The 18882-nt window shown below is 43.8% G+C and overlaps 1 protein-coding gene across 4 annotated transcripts in view; it reads left to right on the forward strand.

Moving 5' to 3' along the window:
- The window catches only part of TNS2 (tensin 2), a 183979-nt gene that overhangs the window by 31002 nt on the left and 134095 nt on the right, over positions 1-18882 (forward strand). The window contains exon 1 of one of the 4 annotated variants that reach the window (XM_061614595.1): positions 17091-17175. The exons of the other annotated variants lie outside the window; for them this stretch is intronic. Within the exon in view, the coding sequence (XP_061470579.1) occupies positions 17170-17175 (6 nt within the window). The 5' untranslated portion in view covers positions 17091-17169. Of the gene's footprint in view, positions 1-17090; positions 17176-18882 lie in introns of those variants that run through there. 4 annotated transcript variants of the gene reach the window in all.

Here is an 18882-nt window from a genome sequence, read left to right on the forward strand (position 1 = left end):
AGATTACGTCTGCTCTTTGCTGAGCATTTGTTCTGATTTGTTTACGGGACAGTTATATGACAACAAATATTCATTCTGCATTCATCTTGATTTGCTTGTGGGGTAGTTACATGTCTCCCCATTTAGTCGTTTGTTCACCCCTTACTTTTCAATGCATTTCCTCATCACTTTCCAAACTGCAAAAAGTCATGGTGGGGGGTTTTTTAGTTGTTTTGTTGTGCTCGGGCAACAGAGTCCTTTAACCCACATTAATTGTGCAAACCTAAATTTCCAGTATGCACTTGAATCCTTCCTGCAAAATACTGAGGCACCCTTCGTCTCCAAACAGGCTGCTCTGGGATCTGTTTTACAAAAGATGACCTTAAAAACATTCAGGTGAGCATACCCAGACTCTGCTGTTTTCCTGATTGAGATCTTCATCCCTAAAGCAGCAGCAGCTGTATGGTCACATGCCCTAAGGTTTTTTGCTTTTGGAGGAAAAAGCAAGTGAGTGTGCACTGAGAAATTATGCGTAGTGGCCTTGTAACATTTGTGTTATTAACAGCCAAACAAGCAGAGCAAAAATGAAGGCAAAAGGCGTGTTCACACATACCACATTCAATGAGCATACAGTCTGAGTATGTGTGTACGCTAGTAGTTGAGCTGTACAAATGAACATGTATATACTATTTCACCAGAGCTTGGAAGTAATTAGTTACAAAAAAGGAATTACTAGTAATTTGTTACTTTTTTGAGAAACGAGTGGGTAATTTCTTTACATCTTGGTTGTAATAGAACGAGGAGTAATTTTATTACTTTTGAGAAGTAATTTTAATGTTTCCAACATTTTGGGGGGGCATTCCTGGGGGGAGGGAGCAGATAAAGCCTTCTGCTCCTCTGATTCGTGGATGAAAATCGTGTCTCAAACTGGGCTTCTGCGCAGTGTTGCTCTTCCCTCGTGCTCTGTGGATGTTTCGGAGGTGATGAGGGAGGAGGTGGAGAGTGAGATGAGGGTGGAGTGGAGAAAAAGTTTAAAAAATTGATGGTGGTGGAGAACAATGAAGTTAGGGTGAAAGGAACTGAAGGCCAAGGACATGAATAAAGGAGGAGAAGGAGGCAGTAGCCGAATGGAGATGAAGAACTGTGGAGGTGAGAGACGACGATGTGTGTGTGTGTTTGTGTGTGCCTTAGCTGGTAGCAGGGCAGGGTCCAGGAGGTGGTTGAGTAAGAGATTGCGCTTGCCTGAAGAGTGTGTGTGTGGGGGGGTTGCACTTGGTTTGATGCCCAAAGATCTGAGTGGCAGCCTCTGCCTCCTCCCCGCCACTCTTTCTAGTGAAGAGATCATCACAGCTATCTTATGGATAAAAATCATTATTCTACTACCCTTGGTGCATGTGTGTGTATTTTTAACGCTGTTTTATGCTACTTAGGTTGCAGCAGCCAAGACCAGCATTTTGTAGGCATTCTAGGTTGTTTTTCTTTTTTTAAAGTAACTTAACTATAATTGTAATGATTACTTTTGAGTAACGGTAAAGTAATCCGTTTCTTTCAGAACAATTGTAATTGTAATGGTAATATGTTCCTTTTTGGGTGCCACGTAACAGTAATTGTAACTTATTCCTTTCTGAAAGTAATCTTCCAAGCTCTATATTTCGCACAAACACTTGTGCATGTGTAGAGAGAGCTTTTACCTATGTTCATTGTAATGTGTGAACAACTCTAAAGCCTGAAGAGGCTGCTGCCTCACATCGGATCATCAGGGAGAGGTTCTTTGAACCCCAAGGTGCCTTCATCTCTCCCCCAATTGCCTACCTGCTGTTTCTTTGCAGACACACACGTATCTGCTTGCCCTCTCCCCTTAGCTGAGGTTCATCACCTTTCCCAACCTCTGATTGTATTCCCATTCAAACTCACATAAATATTGCCCACTGTCTCTCAAACATGAGCTTCCACGAAGGAAATGCCAGCCAGCGAGCCTGCCAGGGCCATTAGGAAGTTTCCTTATACCAGGTCAGACTATTTGAGATTAGTATTACCTACTCTGACTGGCAGCAGCTCTCCAGGGAGTCTTTTCCAGCCTTTCCTGGGAATGCCAGGGATTGAAACCTGTGACCTTCTGTATGCAAAGTATGTGCTGTACCCCTGAGCAACAGCCCCTCTAATTAATGAGCAATCTGCTTGACTAAGGAATGGTTGCCAGCAGCCTTAAGACAGCTGTTAGCTCTGCAGCGGGAAAAAATGCAGACTGCTTTAAAATTAAACAGACACACACCAAAATGTTGGAAGACTGGATCGTGCACCTCTCGCATCACATGTGAATTGGCCCTCCAATTGAAGGGGGAGGATGCTTAGCAGCTGACCTGTGGTGTATGAGTAATTATTTTAGCATTTTAACACATAAAACTTGTTCCAATGTCTTTTATTAGTATAAGTCTGGAGGAAATTGTTATTCCAGGAGGGGAAATTGTAATGTGGGAAATTTGGGGAGAAAAATATATATAAACGTTTGCTCCAAAGCAACAAAATTCTTCCTCCTCCTCCTCCTCCTCCACCACCACCACCCATGCTGCTTCTACCCTCACATTAGTGTGTTTTAAAACATTTTAACGTATGTTTTATGGTTTTTAATTTTTCTCATAGTTTATTTCTATTTTAATTGTATATTTCTGTATGTTTTAATGGTGTTGTTTTTAGTTGTAAGCCGCTCTGAGTCCTATTGGAAAAAGGGCGGGGTAGAAATAAAGTTTATTATTATTATTAGTGCATATGCTGTGATGACAAGAGAGGCATGTGCATTATTGACCACCTCCATCCCCTCCTTGCTGGATCCTAGGAGGATGACAATATTTTGGCTGTGTCTTTAAAATTCTGGCCAGCAGAGGGAGATGCAATTATCTGAAGAGGAAGAATTGAAGGGGTTTGGCTCTGTCATGGCCCCGTCAGAGGACTCATCAGACGAGGATGACTCGGGTATAACAGCAGCAGACCCAGAAGCAGCAGACCCAGAAGGAGAAATGGAGGAAACTCCTGAGAACCCAGCTCCTTCTCCCCCTCAGCTGCAGAGCACCCCAGACACAGCTGAAGCCCTTCAGCCAGACGCAGCTAGTGAACAGGATACTGCCCCCTCACCTGCAGAACGTAGACAACAGAAGGTCAGGCAGAAGAGGGGCAGGCCTGTCCACTTAAGGCCAAAACGCAGATGGCTCACACCTGCTGACAGACCTGCTCCTTAAAAGTCAAACCTTGGCTTCAGCTTGTTGCTGACTACAATGTCAGGTGTGACCACTGTGTGTCTTCCTATTCCCTGAACCTTGACTTGGACTGATCTCTCGGCAAACTAGACCCGGACCTTCACTGACGTCTCTTCTGGATTTCTGGCTTGGCACGTAAGCTTTGAACGGCCTCTGCCCTTATCTTGCTTCCTCCTTGCTAGCCTGGCAGATTTATAGCCAAGCTGCCGGCTGAGGACTTACGGCCTGGCAATTACCAAGGAATCTCCAGCCCTGCCTGCACCCCCACCGACACTGCTGTTTCAGTGAAGAGCTGACAGGCTCCTTGTCAGTGTCACTTATGTTTGGTTCATTGGGTTGGTTGACTGGTGCAATTAATTAATTAACTGCAGATTTAAAAAGGAGGCTTTCTTATGGAATTTTAATCCGAGCTGTCCCTTGAAGGGAAAGGGAGTGGGAGTGAATGGGGGTAGATAGATATGAGAACAGTCAGATGGCTGAAATACCTAGGGCTCTAGGGCTCTGCTGAAACAGGGTGGTTTAAAAAAACAAGTGGAAAGGGCCATGGATTCTTAAAGGCAACGTAGACTTTGTGGGGTTCTCTTTGGGTACTTCCAGATGACCTGCTTATTGAGCATTCTTCCTGCTTTGTTTTGCAGGGAGATTAGACTACGATGGCTGTTTAATGAGCATTCATTCTGACTTGCTTGCAGGGAGGTTAGAGGAGATTGTGTCATTGTGTGTTATCCTAGACTTTCTGGTGTATTTGCCTGTCACTTTCCTAATTGCAAAAAGTCCAATCTTTGGGGGGAAGTGGGTTTGTGTATTAATTAATTAATTATTTGATTTATATCCTGCTCTTCCTCCCGGCAGGAGCCCAGGGCAGCAAACAAAAACTTTAAAACATCATAAAAACAACCTTTAAAACACATTAAAACAAAACGTCTTTAAAAATGTTTCTGAAAAAAAGCTTTCAAAACATCGTCTAAGATTAAAAACATTTTTAAAAAGAAGGTTTACACAACTTGAATCTGCTGATATGTAATTGAATCCCACTAGAAGATAGTGACAGTCTGGGAGCGTCCTTTGTCTCCTTCTGCCTCATGAGTAAGCAGTGCCAGCCTGCTGTGTGAAGCGGCAGTCCAAGGTGCCTCATATAAAAAGTGATCTACTCAGCGCACAAGATCTCACTAACAACCAAAACAACACAGCAAATGAAACCAAAGCAAAATGCAGTACAGAAACAGGACAGAATGGATCACCTGACAAGAAGGTTAGAAAACCCATACATTGTTTTCAGAATCAGGCTTGCTAAAATAACCAGGTCTTCAGTTGGTACCCAAGACTCATTACTCTCATGTGATTTCCATGGGTGACCCGGGTTCTTCTATTACTTACAACAGAATGAGAAAAAATATCTATATCCACTTTGTCCACACCATGCATGACCTTATAAACCACTTTCATGTTCCCCCTTAGTTGTTCACATTAGGTTATCATTTTCTGGCACCTTTTCCAGCTCTGTAATACCCTTTTTTGAGATGAGGTGAGCAGAATTGCATGCAGTATTCCAGATGTGGCCATACATAGATTTATATAAAGGCATTACAATACCATCCAGTTTATGTTCAACTCTGTTTCCTAACAATCCCCAACAAGAAGTTTCCCTTCACACCCACTGGATTGACATCTTCATTCTATTGATCATGATCGTGACGACCAAGATCTCTTGCCTGGTTAGACCCTGCCAGGTTAGTAAGACCCAGCAGCCACATTTAGCTCTCAGGGTAATAAGCTGAGACAAGAATGAAGTTCATGCAAACAGCTATTTTGCTCCTCCCTTCTCATGAGTGGGAAAGGAAGTCAGGACGCCGTAGTTAACCAGACCTTCCCATTATATGCAACTCCCAAATTAAGGTTTTGGCAGAGGCAGTATGCTTCCAAATATCAGTTGCTGGAAACAGCAGGAGGGGAGAGTGCTCTTGCACTCAGATCCTGCTTGCGGGTTTCTCATGGGCAACTGGATGGCCATTGTGAGAACATAATGCTGGACTAAATGGGCCATTGACCTGATCCAGCAAGCTCTTCTTATGTTCTTGGTGACTTCAAACAAGCCAGGATACAGAAGCCAACTTTAAACTGTGACTTTATATCCTGGCTTGTTTAGAAGCCATTAACCATAGTTCCTGGTTCAGAAACTATGGTTAACTGCAGCTTCATGACTTGTTTCCCTGCTTGCATGAAATGGCTATGCACAGGTGTATGAATCTGGTTCAGATCTTGGCTTATCAAGCCATGATTTGATTGCTGAAACTCAACGACTGACTTCAAAAGTACTCATTTTCTAGTGTTTAGCATTGTAATCTTCAGTTGTATACTTGTGAGCAGGTCTTTGTTTCAGGCAGGCCTATGGGATCCATGGGGTGGGTTAGCTTTTAATACTGTTATTAATCAGAATTGTAGTGTTTAGTCTAATTATTGATTGTGGCTTTCATTGTTTTATATTGTATTTTATTGTATTGATGTACATCGCCTAGAGTGGCTGTTAATTAGGCCAGATAGGCGACTCATAAATAAAATGTTATTATTTATTTATTATTTTACCTCTTTTGTACAACATGAATAGTTATTTAGGTGCATAATAAATGTATTTACACATCTGGAGGTTATATTTTGCTCCTTTATCTCCCTGCAACACAATGACTCTCTCTGTGCATATGCACGTGTGTGTTCTGTGCTGGGCTCTGTAACTTCCCCAAGAACATCCAGCTCATAAATGTCCTTGACATCAGGGGTCCACTGGAAGCTTGCCCAGTCAACATCTCTGAGTTGGGTCTTTTTCCTGCAAGCAAGCCTATGAGGTCTGCAGCAGTCGTGCCTCTGCTCTGCTCTTCTTCCAGCTTCTAATAGCTTCCTTCTCCTCCTCCGAACATGAGGGTCATTAATTTGACAGGGATGCAGTTACAGCATCCAGGGCACCCCACATGTGACTGATGCAACTAGGCTCTTGTTCAAGAGGGAGTTAACCAGAGCAGGACTAATTGCATCCAACGAGCCAGAGAGAGAGGGGCTGTGTGCTGGACTGCCTCTTGCTCCTGATGTTTCAGGCTCCACGTTTTCTTTTTTTAATAGGCTTCTTCCTTTCCTTCAGATAATGTTCCCTTCAGACGGAAATGATATCAGGATAAACAGAGGATGAGCACCTAAAGATTACATCAGATCCAAATATTTCCACTTACGCTCACATGGATCTTAACTTCCTTTACTTGTGAAACAAACATATAAACAGTTATAGATCAGGTTGTGATTTTAAAAAAAGAGATGTATTTGACAGCAACTCAAAGTTAATATGAAAAAATATGACCATCATAAAGAATATTATTTATAGTACAGGAATAGAAGCTGGGGTCTGTAATGACCTCCAGAGTCAGTTCTCAGACCCCTGATATTTTACTCATGATCTTTTTCCTCAACTCATGAATCTCATGTAGGTAATTAGAAAAGTTAACAGTGCCTCATCTTAGATCATTTTTAGAATAACACTATTTTTGTGTGGGTTTCAATCACATACCAGCAAATTCAGGTTGCACAGTTCTAATATATTAGGAGGCCTTGAGCAACAAACCTGCTTCCCCAAAAGATCAGACCTCTTGTGATAAGGAAAGTGACTGGGAAAAAGCATTGGAAGGTGTGGGACAACACTTGCATTGATGCAATATCATTAACCTCCCTACAAACAAATCAAAATTAACGCTCATTAAATAGTCAATATAATCTAATCTCCCTGCAAAGAAATCAGGATGAATGTGCAATAAACAGATTGGGTTGTATTCAACCAGGTCCTAGTAGACCCACTGAAATTAATGAACCCAAGATAGTTGTGTCTATTAACTTCAGTGGATCTACTTTTCAGTACGACTAGCAATGAATACCACCCATTGTCTGGAAGTGCCCTTCGCTGTTGCTGTATCAACACTTAATATTTACTGTATTGTTAGGTTTTCCCTGTTGGGGTTGTTTTGCAAAGAAGAAAAGGTGACAGCGGATTGGGCCTTAAGATCTGGGGATAAGAAATAATGTATGGAACTGTTTTGGGGAATAATAAAAACCCTGACAGGAACTTCCAGTGCCCATTGTGGTTGGCTGCTGCTGCAAAATTAGGGTTGCCAGGTTCAATCCCTGAGACTGATCCTTTATCTTTAGGAGAAGAGAAAGTCAGCCAAGTGCAGGTGTTCTTGCAACCCTGTAATAGGAAAAACCACAAGGTGGAATTCTTTCTTCCCCCTGCACAACTTTTAAAGATACAGAAGACCTCTTGGTTGCCAGGCCCAGCCTCCAAGAGGTCTTTTGTATCTTTAAAAGTTGTGCAGGGGGAAGGGAGATTTCCACCTTGTGGTTTTTCCTATTACAATGTTGCAAGAACACCTGCACTTGGCTGACTTTCTCTTCTCCTAAAGATAAAGGATCAGTCTCAGGGACTGAACCTGGCAACCCTATGCTGCATGTGTTATTGTGGTTTTTACCCCAGTTTGCCATGATCGGCTCAAAGAACTTTATATTCTCACAGTGCTCAAGACTGGAGAGTGGAAATGGGGGGACATAAATATAATTTGTGCACTCATGTCTTAGTGCAAACTCAAAATTATATACATGTGTGTGTGTGCATGTGCGTGCACATATATACAGTAATACCTCAATTAACAAAGTAGGTGTTTGTCTGGACATTACTACTTTAACAGAAACTTTGGTACCAGAGGTAGGAATAACATGGAAAGAGTAGGGATAGGTTTCTACATCCACACATAGATGGTGGGGCAGCTTCAATAGGGGCTTTAAAAGGTGCCTACCCTGTACCCACCCACTTCCCATCTTTCTCCTCCTCTGAATCATATCAGATATTTCCCTCCCCAGCCCTGGGATAAAGCAAGGGATCTCTTTAACAAAAAGCAAACACACAGGCCTGTCAGTTTCACTGTAGCAAAGCAAAGGCACATCAGTTTATCCATAGCAAAGCAAAGGCACAGGATGGTCAGATTCACCTTGGGCACAGGCTTGAAAGTTTATCCATAGCAAAGCAAAGATGCAGGCTGGTCACCTTTGAAAAGCCTTCATTAAAAGGAACTTCATTCCTGAAGAATTCGTTAACTGAGGTATTCCTGTACATATAAGCAAACTCTGGCTATGAGGTAAGGGACCAAGGGGGCTTCCAGATTACCAGTTTATTGATCATCCACCCTGAATTGTTTTTTGTGGAGATCAAATGACATTGCATCAAGCAAATGTTATACTAAACTTCCCAGTGCATTTCCTCATCCCTTTTCTAGTGCAAAAAAGATAGATTTTGGGGGAAGCTAGTTTGTCATGCACGATCTCCAAATCAACTTTAACTGTGCAATCTGAATTTGCCGGTGTGTGATTGAATCCTACCTAAGACAGCAACAATCTTAAAGTGTCCTATGTGGCAGAGTATGGTACTAACAGTGGTGAAAAGCAGTATACAATTATTGGAAATAAAAATCAATGAATGAATAAAACAGGAGAGCCAGGAAATCTGTGACCAGTGTAGAAATGCCAGCCAGGCCCCACCAACCATCTCTTATAACTCACCCTGCTATGGAGATCAATATGCTTTGCCAGTCTAAAGCTATTGTGTTCATCGCTGCACAAATTGCTACAACCCTGGTCTTTAAAAGGACAGGGGGCAAACACTGTGGAATGCCACAGCCTGGCAGTATTGTTGTCTGGATTCACTGTAATGACCCAGTTGAACAAATTATGTCAATTCCAGAGAAAACAGCTAAGCATGGAAGAAACCTGGATTGCTCTTTTTCTGCCAACTTAATTTATTCCCTGTGTAGTTTGGGGCCTAGCCAGAAGGTGGTGTGCTCTGATTTACACAAAGGGATCTAGGGTATCCCCATAGCTGCTTGAGAGGATTCTCTACAGTTCTCTTTGAGAGAGGAATTTGTCAAGAGGGGCAGTTTTCCTTCTATTAATACACATTTTTATATCACTTCTTCACATAGAACATAGCAAAAATGTGGATTTTACTGTTAACAGGCATGATGATTTATTCACAGGATTGGGGTTCCCCCCCCCCCATGCATTAGAATGGAATTGCAGAATATTCACAACAGAATTTGGCATCAGGAACAAAACTCAGCATCCTGGAAATCTCGTTGGTTTGTTTAAAGGTTTCTAGTCCTCATAGATGCAAAAATAGACTTGAATGGGTGTGATCAGTTTGTTGTGAAAACTGAAGTGAGAACAGTGGGAGGAGAAGCTGATTAAGATTTCCAGTGGTCATTGTAGGGCTTAAGGGCCATCTATAGCTCATTGTAAGTCCGCATGACTAACAGAAGCAGAATAAATTATTCAAAGTAACCTAGTGCATGCAAATATGCTTACACTACAGAATCTATGCAGGTTGCAGTATGTGGTACACAATTTCAGTTTTGTTCCCTTTGCCCTTTTTTAAGAGACCTGGTTAAATATAGGGAAAGGTTTTAATTTGGTTTGTAACCTTCACTTCTCATGTGAGAGAAGCCTTATAACTTTGTTTAACTAGCCCTCTCTTGCTCCTTTTTCTTTATCAGCAAAAGGTAGTTTTCTTTTTGTTTTTTAAGAGTATCCGCTATATTTATATGCCAGCTACATTTCCCCCAAAGCAATTAAAAGACAATATCACATACCTAAACCTCTTTGTGAACCAAAGTTTGTAAACAAGAGAAATGGCATCATAAAGCTTCCCCATTGCTAAAGCGGAAGATCATGTTTGTCATTGTGCTATGAAAAACCTTACTTGCTAATGCCTGTAAATCAAGTTGCAGTTAAAAGCACAAGAGCAGCCTGGGCTTGTTCATTTGGTCAGGTGGCAATGATACCAGTAAAGGGAGAGAAAGAGCAGTGCTTTAGTCTATCAGGAAGCCCTTTTGCTTAATTGCTAGTGAAGACTTTTGCTCTGCTCCCTCCCTGTTGGTTTTCCGGAGACTTCTGAAAATGATCTTGTTCTGGAGAGCCTTTGGGAGGGACTGAAGGTAGAGCCTGACACTGATTTTATGTCTTCTATGTTAAATTTTACCTTTGTAGTCCCTTTAGTACCAATCCCTATATATATGTACATATGTGTGCATATATATATATATATATAGTATTTTATGTATTTTAATTGTATTTTATGTATTTTAATTTATTTTAATGTTTTTGTGATTTTACTGCTTACAGTTTTATTATGTACATTCCTGATTTTATTTTTGTAAGCCGCCCTGAGTGCCCTATTATAGGGCAGAAGGGTGGGATAGAAATATTTTAAATAAATAAATGAATACTCCCAGTAGTTACTCAATGATGGTGAAAAAAAGCACTCTGCATTTACTCATGGGATCAGGCCAGTGGCTGATCTAGATCAGCATCCTCACAGTGGCCTACCAGATGCCTCTATGGGAAGCCACAAGAGTTTTGTGGCTTAGCCTCCCCCTCCCTGGCAGTGCCCAGGCCTTCAGCTTCCCTGTTAAGCTGGGAGTTTCTGATCTGAGGATACAGGAAGGAGGGGAGGACTTTGCCAAAGGGCTGAGCCCCTTGGGAGGAAAAGGGTGTGGGCCTCCTGAGTGCTATCAGCACTTCCTTTGCTTGGGGACAGGAGGCCAGGCTGCGAGCTGGGAATAGGAAGGTCCCTTGGGAGTTGTAACTGCAGGAGCTAGGCACAAGTGGTTGTTCTGGTAGCAGTGAAGGGTCCTGCATCAATGCAGGTTAGATAGGAAGTGAATGGGAAAGAACTTGGAGTATACAGACGAGAGAGAGAGAGAGAGAGAGAGAGAGAGAGAGAGAGAGAGAGAGAGATTGGATTGCATACACACCATACTTTTAAAGCACTTCCAAAGGTTTGTGGGGACTGTAGTTTACCCCTCACAGAGCTACAATTCCCAGCTTCTTTAACAAACAACAATTCCTAGGATTTTTTTGGTGTGGGTGGAAATGTGTTTAAAATGTGCTTTAAATTTAGCTAAATCCAGAATCTGGTTAAAAGCTGCTGAGGCTGCATGCCAATGATTATTTTGGGGAGGTCGTACCATGTGCTATAAACCCTTTAAATTTTGTGGGAATTTTAATGGGCCCAACCAGGGTTATTGTACTTTTAAAAACAACACCACAAGTGCATTTCTCGAGGCTGGTGTGCGTGTGACAGAATACCACAGAGAGAGGCTGCTTTTAAGTTGTCCTGTGAGATGCCTTTTAGCATGTGGTAAGCTGCTCAGTGTGTAACCACTCAACATGCAGCAGGAGAAATTTTCTTCGTGCCAATAAGTCCCTAAAACCCAGAATACGGTAACCCTGGTGGGATCCATTAAAACATCTGCAGAATGTGGGCCTCTGGGCAAATTGCCCAATAGTGCCCCATGGATGCTCCACACACCTGCATTTTGTTTTTTAAAAAAGGAGCATAGAAAGCTGCATTATACTGTGTTGGATCATTGGTCCATCTAGCTCAGTATTGTCTACACTGACTAGCAGCAGCCCTCCAGGGTTTCAGATACAGATCTTTCCCAGCCCAGACTAGAGATGCCAGGGACCGAACATGAGATGTTCTGCATGCAACGTAGATACTCTTTCACTGAGCCACAACCCTTATTTTAATTGACATGTATTCTCTGTGCAATCACTTGTGCCCAAGTTGCATTTAGCTGTTAGTTGGCTACGGTTCCTTAAGGAAGAGATGCAGACCAGTCCTGGGTGTGTTAATTTAGAAGTCCCATTGAATTCGGTGGCATTTTCTTCTATATATGCACAGGATTGCAATCCTAAACTGGCAGAGAAAGGAATAATCCAGAGCTTGGAAAAGTTAGTTTTTTGAACTACAACTCCCATCAGCCCAGTCCAGTGGCCATGCTGGCTGGGGCTGATGGGAGTTGTAGTTCAAAAAAGTAACTTTTCCAAGCTCTGGAATAATCACATTAATTTGTCTGTGTGGCATGACTTGGTGGCCTGTTACATGCAGAATGAAAAGCCACTGTCTAATGCAGTCTTTCCCAACCTTTGGGTCCCCAGATGTTGCTGGACTACAGTTTCCATAATTCTTGATCATTGGCCATGCTGGATGGGGCTGATGGGAGTTGTAGTCTAGCAACATTAGCAGGGAGTTGGACTTGATGGCCTTATAGGCCTCTTCCAACTCTGTTGTGTGATTCTGTGAACATCTGGGGACTCAAAGGTTGGGAAAGGCTGGTCTAGTGGGAACCTCCCAAATGGTATCTGTGTTAGTCTGTTGCAGCAAAAAAAAAGAAGAGCTCTGTAGCCCCTTAAAAATTAACAGTGGCGTAAGAGCTTTTGCGGGCTAGAGGCCACTACCTCAGATACCTGATATGTTACCCTCATTTGGCAGGATGTATGTATGTGATGTGGGTGTAGAACAGTAAGAAAAAAAGTAGTATTAAGCCACAGGGGTGGTCAGATGCCATGAAATGCAACGTAGTCAGTGAAATTTAAAGGCATGCCAAATGAACAGAGTAATGACCTTTCATTCACAACAGCTGCATTTGGTGATAACATTTGTCTTCTCTGGTGGAGTGAACTTTGGCTTTGCATTTGGGAGACCTTCAAATAGCTGCCTAGTGCTGACAACTCCTTGGGCAGCCATGGTCATGGTGGTCCTAGCAACAGCTTCCCATTAGGGTTGCCAGATACTGGCTATGTTCTTGTGGTGCATCCTTTAAAGAGTTAATTCTGTGTATGAATCCATGATGTCATAAGTGTGCCTAGTGGGGCTGTTTTCACACTGTACTTTATTCTATTATTTTGATGATTTCTTACCTGGTAATTTACACATTTTATTCAATCTTGCACACAATGTAAAAGCCATTTCTGAAAATTTGGTGGAATGTAGTGGTAGTTTACTTCTCAGTTCTATGATAAATTGTTCCAGAAATAATTGATGTGCAAGCTTGGGAACCTGAAAAATCATGGGAGTTTTGTGCTAGCTGTAGCTGCTCATGTGACAGGCATCCTGGCATGCAATGTGTTCCGACGCTTTAAAAAAAAATGGACTGCCTTCAAGTCGATTCCGACTTATGGGTGACCCTATGAATAGGGTTTTCATGGCAAGCGGTATTCACAGGGGGTTTACCATTGTCTTCCTCTGAGGCTGAGAGGTGGTGACTGGCCCAAGGTCACCCAGTGAGCTTCATGGCTATGTGGGGATTCGAACTCTGGTCTCCCAGGTCGTAGTCTAACACCTTAACCACTACACCACACTGGTTCTCACCGACACTTTAGGAGCACATCAATTTTTTTAGCTTTTTTTCCCCCCTGATAAAAATTGTACTGGTATTCCAGTGGAGGGACAGGTAGCAGCTTCACCTTCCTCCTTTCCCCACACACCCCATGCACACCCCTGTCCAGACACCCCACAAAAATGTCAGATGCTAAAGGGAGAGGGGTCACATATAGACAGGACAAGATCTTAGAGTTCCTACACCGTTAAGGAGCAATCAGAGAAATATTGACATATTTCAAGACATTTCAAAAGAAATTATAAAAAGGGGCCATAATAGGACTGCTCATGACTGCGGACTGCTGACTTGTGCAGTGAATTATGGGGGGACCACCGTGCACGTGTGTGTAATGGGTGAGGGAGAAAAACAAAATGTTGTTCTTTGCAACAGTGTAAAATACATTTGTGTGAAATGCCAGCATGTTTGCCAGAAAAGCCACGATTCCTTAACGCAACAGCGAATGCAGTGTGAAAGGAATTTGAGAAATTAGGACAGAAGCGCTACCATTTTAATCTGCAAAACCGATTGCCCCTTTGGCAATATACCTGGTTGTGCATGGTGAATGAGAATCTGCTCCCTGCAAGCAGAGTCGGGAGCAATTTTGGGTGGAGTCGGAGTCGGTAGAAATGTACCGACTCTGACTCCGACTCCTTCATAAATGGCAAATGTATATTAACTAGTAATAACAAATTTACTGTAGTGAAATGGTAGCACAAGGCCGATCCCTGGGGCTGATTGGAGTTGTAGTTTAAAAAAGTAACTTTTCCAAGCTCTGGATTCACGTGGTGGTGATGAAATGCCTTGTGCTACCATTTTACTACAGTAAATTTGTTATTACTAGTTAATATACATTTGCCATTTATGAAGGAGTTGGAGTCGGAGTCAGAGTCGGACAGCAGAAAAATAGAGGAGTCGGAGTCAAAGGTCTGGCGTACCGATTCCACAGCCCTGGCGGCTGATGCCCATTGGGACAGGTAGGGTGGAAGGCAGAAAGGCCAAACAGTAGGTGGAGCCAGAGCCAGCCAATTCTAGTTTTGCCCCCATCCTCCTCTCGATTGAGCTCCAAAAGAGCAACACTGAGAACAAAGAGGAGGAAGCTGACAGCCAGGGCCACCCCCTGGGCAAGCAGGTGGGGGCTGACTGAAGGCAGACAGAGGTAGGTGAGGCAGTGCCACATTTGCCCCAAAGGAGCAGCTTCCACTCCATGCATGGACGTAAGCTGGGTCTCTCTCTCTTACTTGTCCCTCTCAGGCAATCAGTTTCCCACAAATGATTTATGACAGGGATGTATGGACAGGTGGGGTAATAAATAACAATTGTGGGCTACTAGTTGTTGGGGACATATTTAGAAGATTCTCAAATACTTGTGTTTAAATGTAAGGGCAGTTGCAGCAAGCTGGCTGTGGAACTGGAGTTTGTTAACAAATCGGATCATATTTCTCAGGGCTTAGACGAAGATTACTGACGTGCGGTGGGGAGTCTCTTGACAATCTCGCCACCCCAAGTAGTTGTCGCCCATTCAGTTGGTTCATGTCTGCTTAGCATTCTGGCAAGTCAAGCGGATCTTGCTTCTGGCACCTATGACTGTAGCTCTGTGATGGAAGTCTGCTTGGCATGCAGAAGGTTCCAGGTTCAATCCCCAGCATCTCCAGGTAGGGCCGGGAGAGACTCCCTGTGTGAGACACTCAAGGGCCGCTGCCGGATACTGTAGAAATTACTGAACTAGATGGTCCAATTCAGTCTGACTCAGACCCTCTCTCTTGAATTCTCAACTTACGGTGGAACATGAAGTATCACAATTCACATCTGTGCGTCCACGTCCCTGCCACCTTCTCATCCCACTTTGTGCCAATAGGGTTGCCAACAGGCACGGGGGGGGAAGAGTCTGGCTTGCTGTCGTGCTTTTAAGAGATACTTGATCCACAAGAATTAAAAGTTTGTCAGGAATTAGCAGGTGAAACATTTTAGAGCATGAAGACTACCATTATTGCCTTTTAATAGCTGCGGATCAAACAGCTGGTGAAGGCGCTATAGGGGTCCACTTCAAAACCTGGCAACCCTACATGGCTATAAACAATCAGGGCATAGTAATTGTCTTTTGGCAAGGGTTCAATGTGCTCTCTGTATTTTAAAAACTGACTCTCCTGCACCAAGGTCACTCAGACCTCCAAGAAAGAAAAATTAATCAACCTGTTGCATAGATTGAGCAGAACTGCACCTCTTTGTTGGTTCTCTGCAATGGCAAGGGTCAACATCTTATTTGCTTTGCATGCAGAAGGTCCCTGGTTCAATCCCCAGCATCTCCAGGTAGGGTTGGAAGGGTTCCCTGCCTGAAACTCTGGAGAGCTGCTGCCAGTCAGTGTAGACAATACTCAGCTAGATAGACCAATGCTCTGACTCAGTATGAGGCAGCTTCCAATGTTCTTTGGATGCTGAATGTTGCCACTAAGACACATTTCTACACTTGTGCTGCATGATCAGGGAGTGCGTAGCTGTATTTATGGCTCCTTCAGATGCAGCTTCCTCAATGCCTAGGGCGTATGCAGGAAGGGTTGCAGAGAAAACCCAGTTCCCTTTGCCACACTGCGGCATCATGGAGGTGAGTTTGGAAGGCATGCATGGCAGGTTGCATTGCCCACATTTGTGCCATGCTAGTCCTTGTTTGCGGTGTGTGCATCTGAGGTTGGAGGAACTGCTCAAATGGCATTCCTGCCCCCCCCTCAACAGCACAAGCCTGTGCATGTTTACTCATAAGTAAGTCCTGCTATGGTCAATAGAGCTGACTCCCTCCCAATGAATTTACACGGTGGACTGCAGTCTAAATCAGGGATGCCCACCTGACAGCCTGTAAACTGCAGTTAATATCTTGATATTATTCTGGCACCAAGTTGAAAATGCTACAGGCCTGCCCTGCTTAAGAAATTAGCCAGGCATGTCCTAAATTATAACTATGTGGGAAATCTCCTCTAAGGTCCCCAACTGCCCCACATGGGGGAAATTGACCCAGTGCTTAGGTCCTCTTGGGTCACTTATAAAACTGGACTTTGCCCCAAAATGAGTGAAGTACTAAAAATGCGGAGTGCTTTGGAGCATGTACAGAGTGCTTTTTCCTTTTGGACTAACTAAGCCGAATCAGACTGATCCATCTGGGATGAAATATGCAAGGCTTCCAAGTTAGAGAAGAGTGATTTCTGGACATGGGCAGGCCCCCAAACCCTTCTGCTTGGTTAATGAAAGCAGAGGTTCATTCGTGGGTTATATGATCCTTACTAGGCTGACTGATCCATTGCTAACTTAAATCTCACTGCTTTCCGCAGCAGCTGTTAACATGAGGAACCAACTTCCCTCTCTTCCTCCTCCCCCCCCCCTCAGAGATTTCATGCTTTCAGCAGGAAATGCAATTTGGGGGTGGTCATTTCCTCCTTTAGGAGGGTAGGGAAAGGGGGCTAGGAAAAAATCTCTGAGAGGAAGGGAAGAAAAAAGGGAGAGAGGAAGGAAGGGAGGGGAGAGAAAGGGAGGGTGTGTTTCTGCTCAGGCTGAAGAGGCACTCTTACTGCAGGGAAGCTTGCAGCTTCCTTCTCTCCCAGTAAGAATCAGGCAAGGGGCTTTAGATGGAGGCCACCACCAGTTATGCAGGGCACTGAGATGCCAGCCCCAAATCCAGGGTGTAGAGATCGCGAGACATCAGAAACATGAAGGTGAGCTTCTTCCCCCTTTCCTTTTCCTTTATGTAGATGGCACTCTGTGGGATTAGGGAGAGCTGGTTCTTCCTCAATCAGGAAGGTAAATTACCTAGACTTCCTGCAGATGGGCTCCAGTAGTTGGAAAAATCACTTTCTTCTTCCCCTTTTTTCAGGCTGCGGAGGAGACACAGGAGGGTTTGGGGAGTGGGCAGATGGATGGGCTGAACAGGCTTCAGAAGGCAGCTTCACACATACAGGGCTCAGTGCAGATGCGCAGACTGGAGCTATGATGGGGTGTCTGTCAGTCTTTTGGAGCTCAATGGGGAGGTGGAGGGGATTGGTTTCTACTAGGGAGCTTGAAGATGTGGCTGTGGAAGGAGGGCTGTAATATTTTACAAAAAAAGTGGCTCTAGCTGCCCTATATGGTTAGCCACTCAACGTTTCAGTATGTAGAAATCAGTGTTTTAAATAAAAGGATGCAAAAGCAGCCCTGTTGGATCAGACTGTGAATCTGGCTACTCTAGAATCCTGTTTCTAACCATGGCTGTCTAGGAACTTCATGAGCAGGGCAAGAGGGCAACACCCCATCCCTGTTGTTTTTGCTCCCAGAATCTGATTGGCTACAGGATGCTGGACTAGGTGGGCCACTGGCCTGATCCAGCAAGCTCTTCTTATGTTCTTATGATACTCAGAGGTGTACTGCTTCAGAACATGGAGGTTCCACTGAGCAGCGATCATGACTAACAACCTGTGATGAACTTGTCATCTATGAATTTGATAGATCCCTTTAAAATGTGTGTGGAGGGGAGAGAGAGAGACTTAGCCCTGGGGGCTGAATGCTGTTCTCCAGGCCTCTCTGTCGGATCAGGGGCCACATTCCTGCTCTTTAGGCCCCTCCCTCCAGGTGACACCCCTCACAGAGCCTACTCCACACCCTCAATGAGTGATTTTTTTCCTGGCTGGAAAGTGTCCTTGATCTATGCTAATGCTTCTTGCTTGCCTGGATGGAGGGATGCGTATAGACTTTTGCGTGGCTGGTAGGTAGACTACTGTACAAAGACAAGAGTCAAATTCATTGCTCCACCCACTTGTGCCTCTGGCCCTTCCTGCCACGGGCAAATGGCCCCATAAGGCTGCCCATGCAGAAATGTGGCCCTTGGAATGAAAAAAACTTTCCCACCCCTTAAAAAAAGTCCCATCCCTTAAAAAAAAAGGTAAAAGAGTATGAAGGATGAAAATTTGTAATGGTTAGACTAGCACAACTGAACAAATGACTCGGGGTGGGGGGGCGTGCCTGTTTCTGATATGGGATTCCACAGCATCCAAAACATTGCACTGGTTTAGCTGCCACTAATCAAGAATCCAGCACTCCGATGGGATTCCATGACACTCTTAATACGTTTGCCAATTGAACATGGCCTTGGGTGGGGCAACAATGACAACATTATGTTGTTGTTTTATTGTTTTGTTTTTATAGTATACATTTTTGTTTTTAACAGTGTTGTAAGTCACTTGGAGACCTTTGGGTACCAAGATGATGATGATGATAATGACAGTGGGGATGGGGGCAATAGAGCAGTTCCCACTATCAACCATGTGCTCTTGCGCTGTACATGGCTAGGGATGGAAGTGCGGGGGTTGGTTGTATCATGTGTCACTTCAGTCTGGGTCACATCTGCACTGTACATTTAAAACAGTATCATGCCACTTTAAACAGCCATG

This window comes from Rhineura floridana, chromosome 3 (assembly GCF_030035675.1).
Source record: "Rhineura floridana isolate rRhiFlo1 chromosome 3, rRhiFlo1.hap2, whole genome shotgun sequence".
Classification (NCBI taxonomy): Eukaryota; Metazoa; Chordata; class Lepidosauria; order Squamata; family Rhineuridae; genus Rhineura; species Rhineura floridana.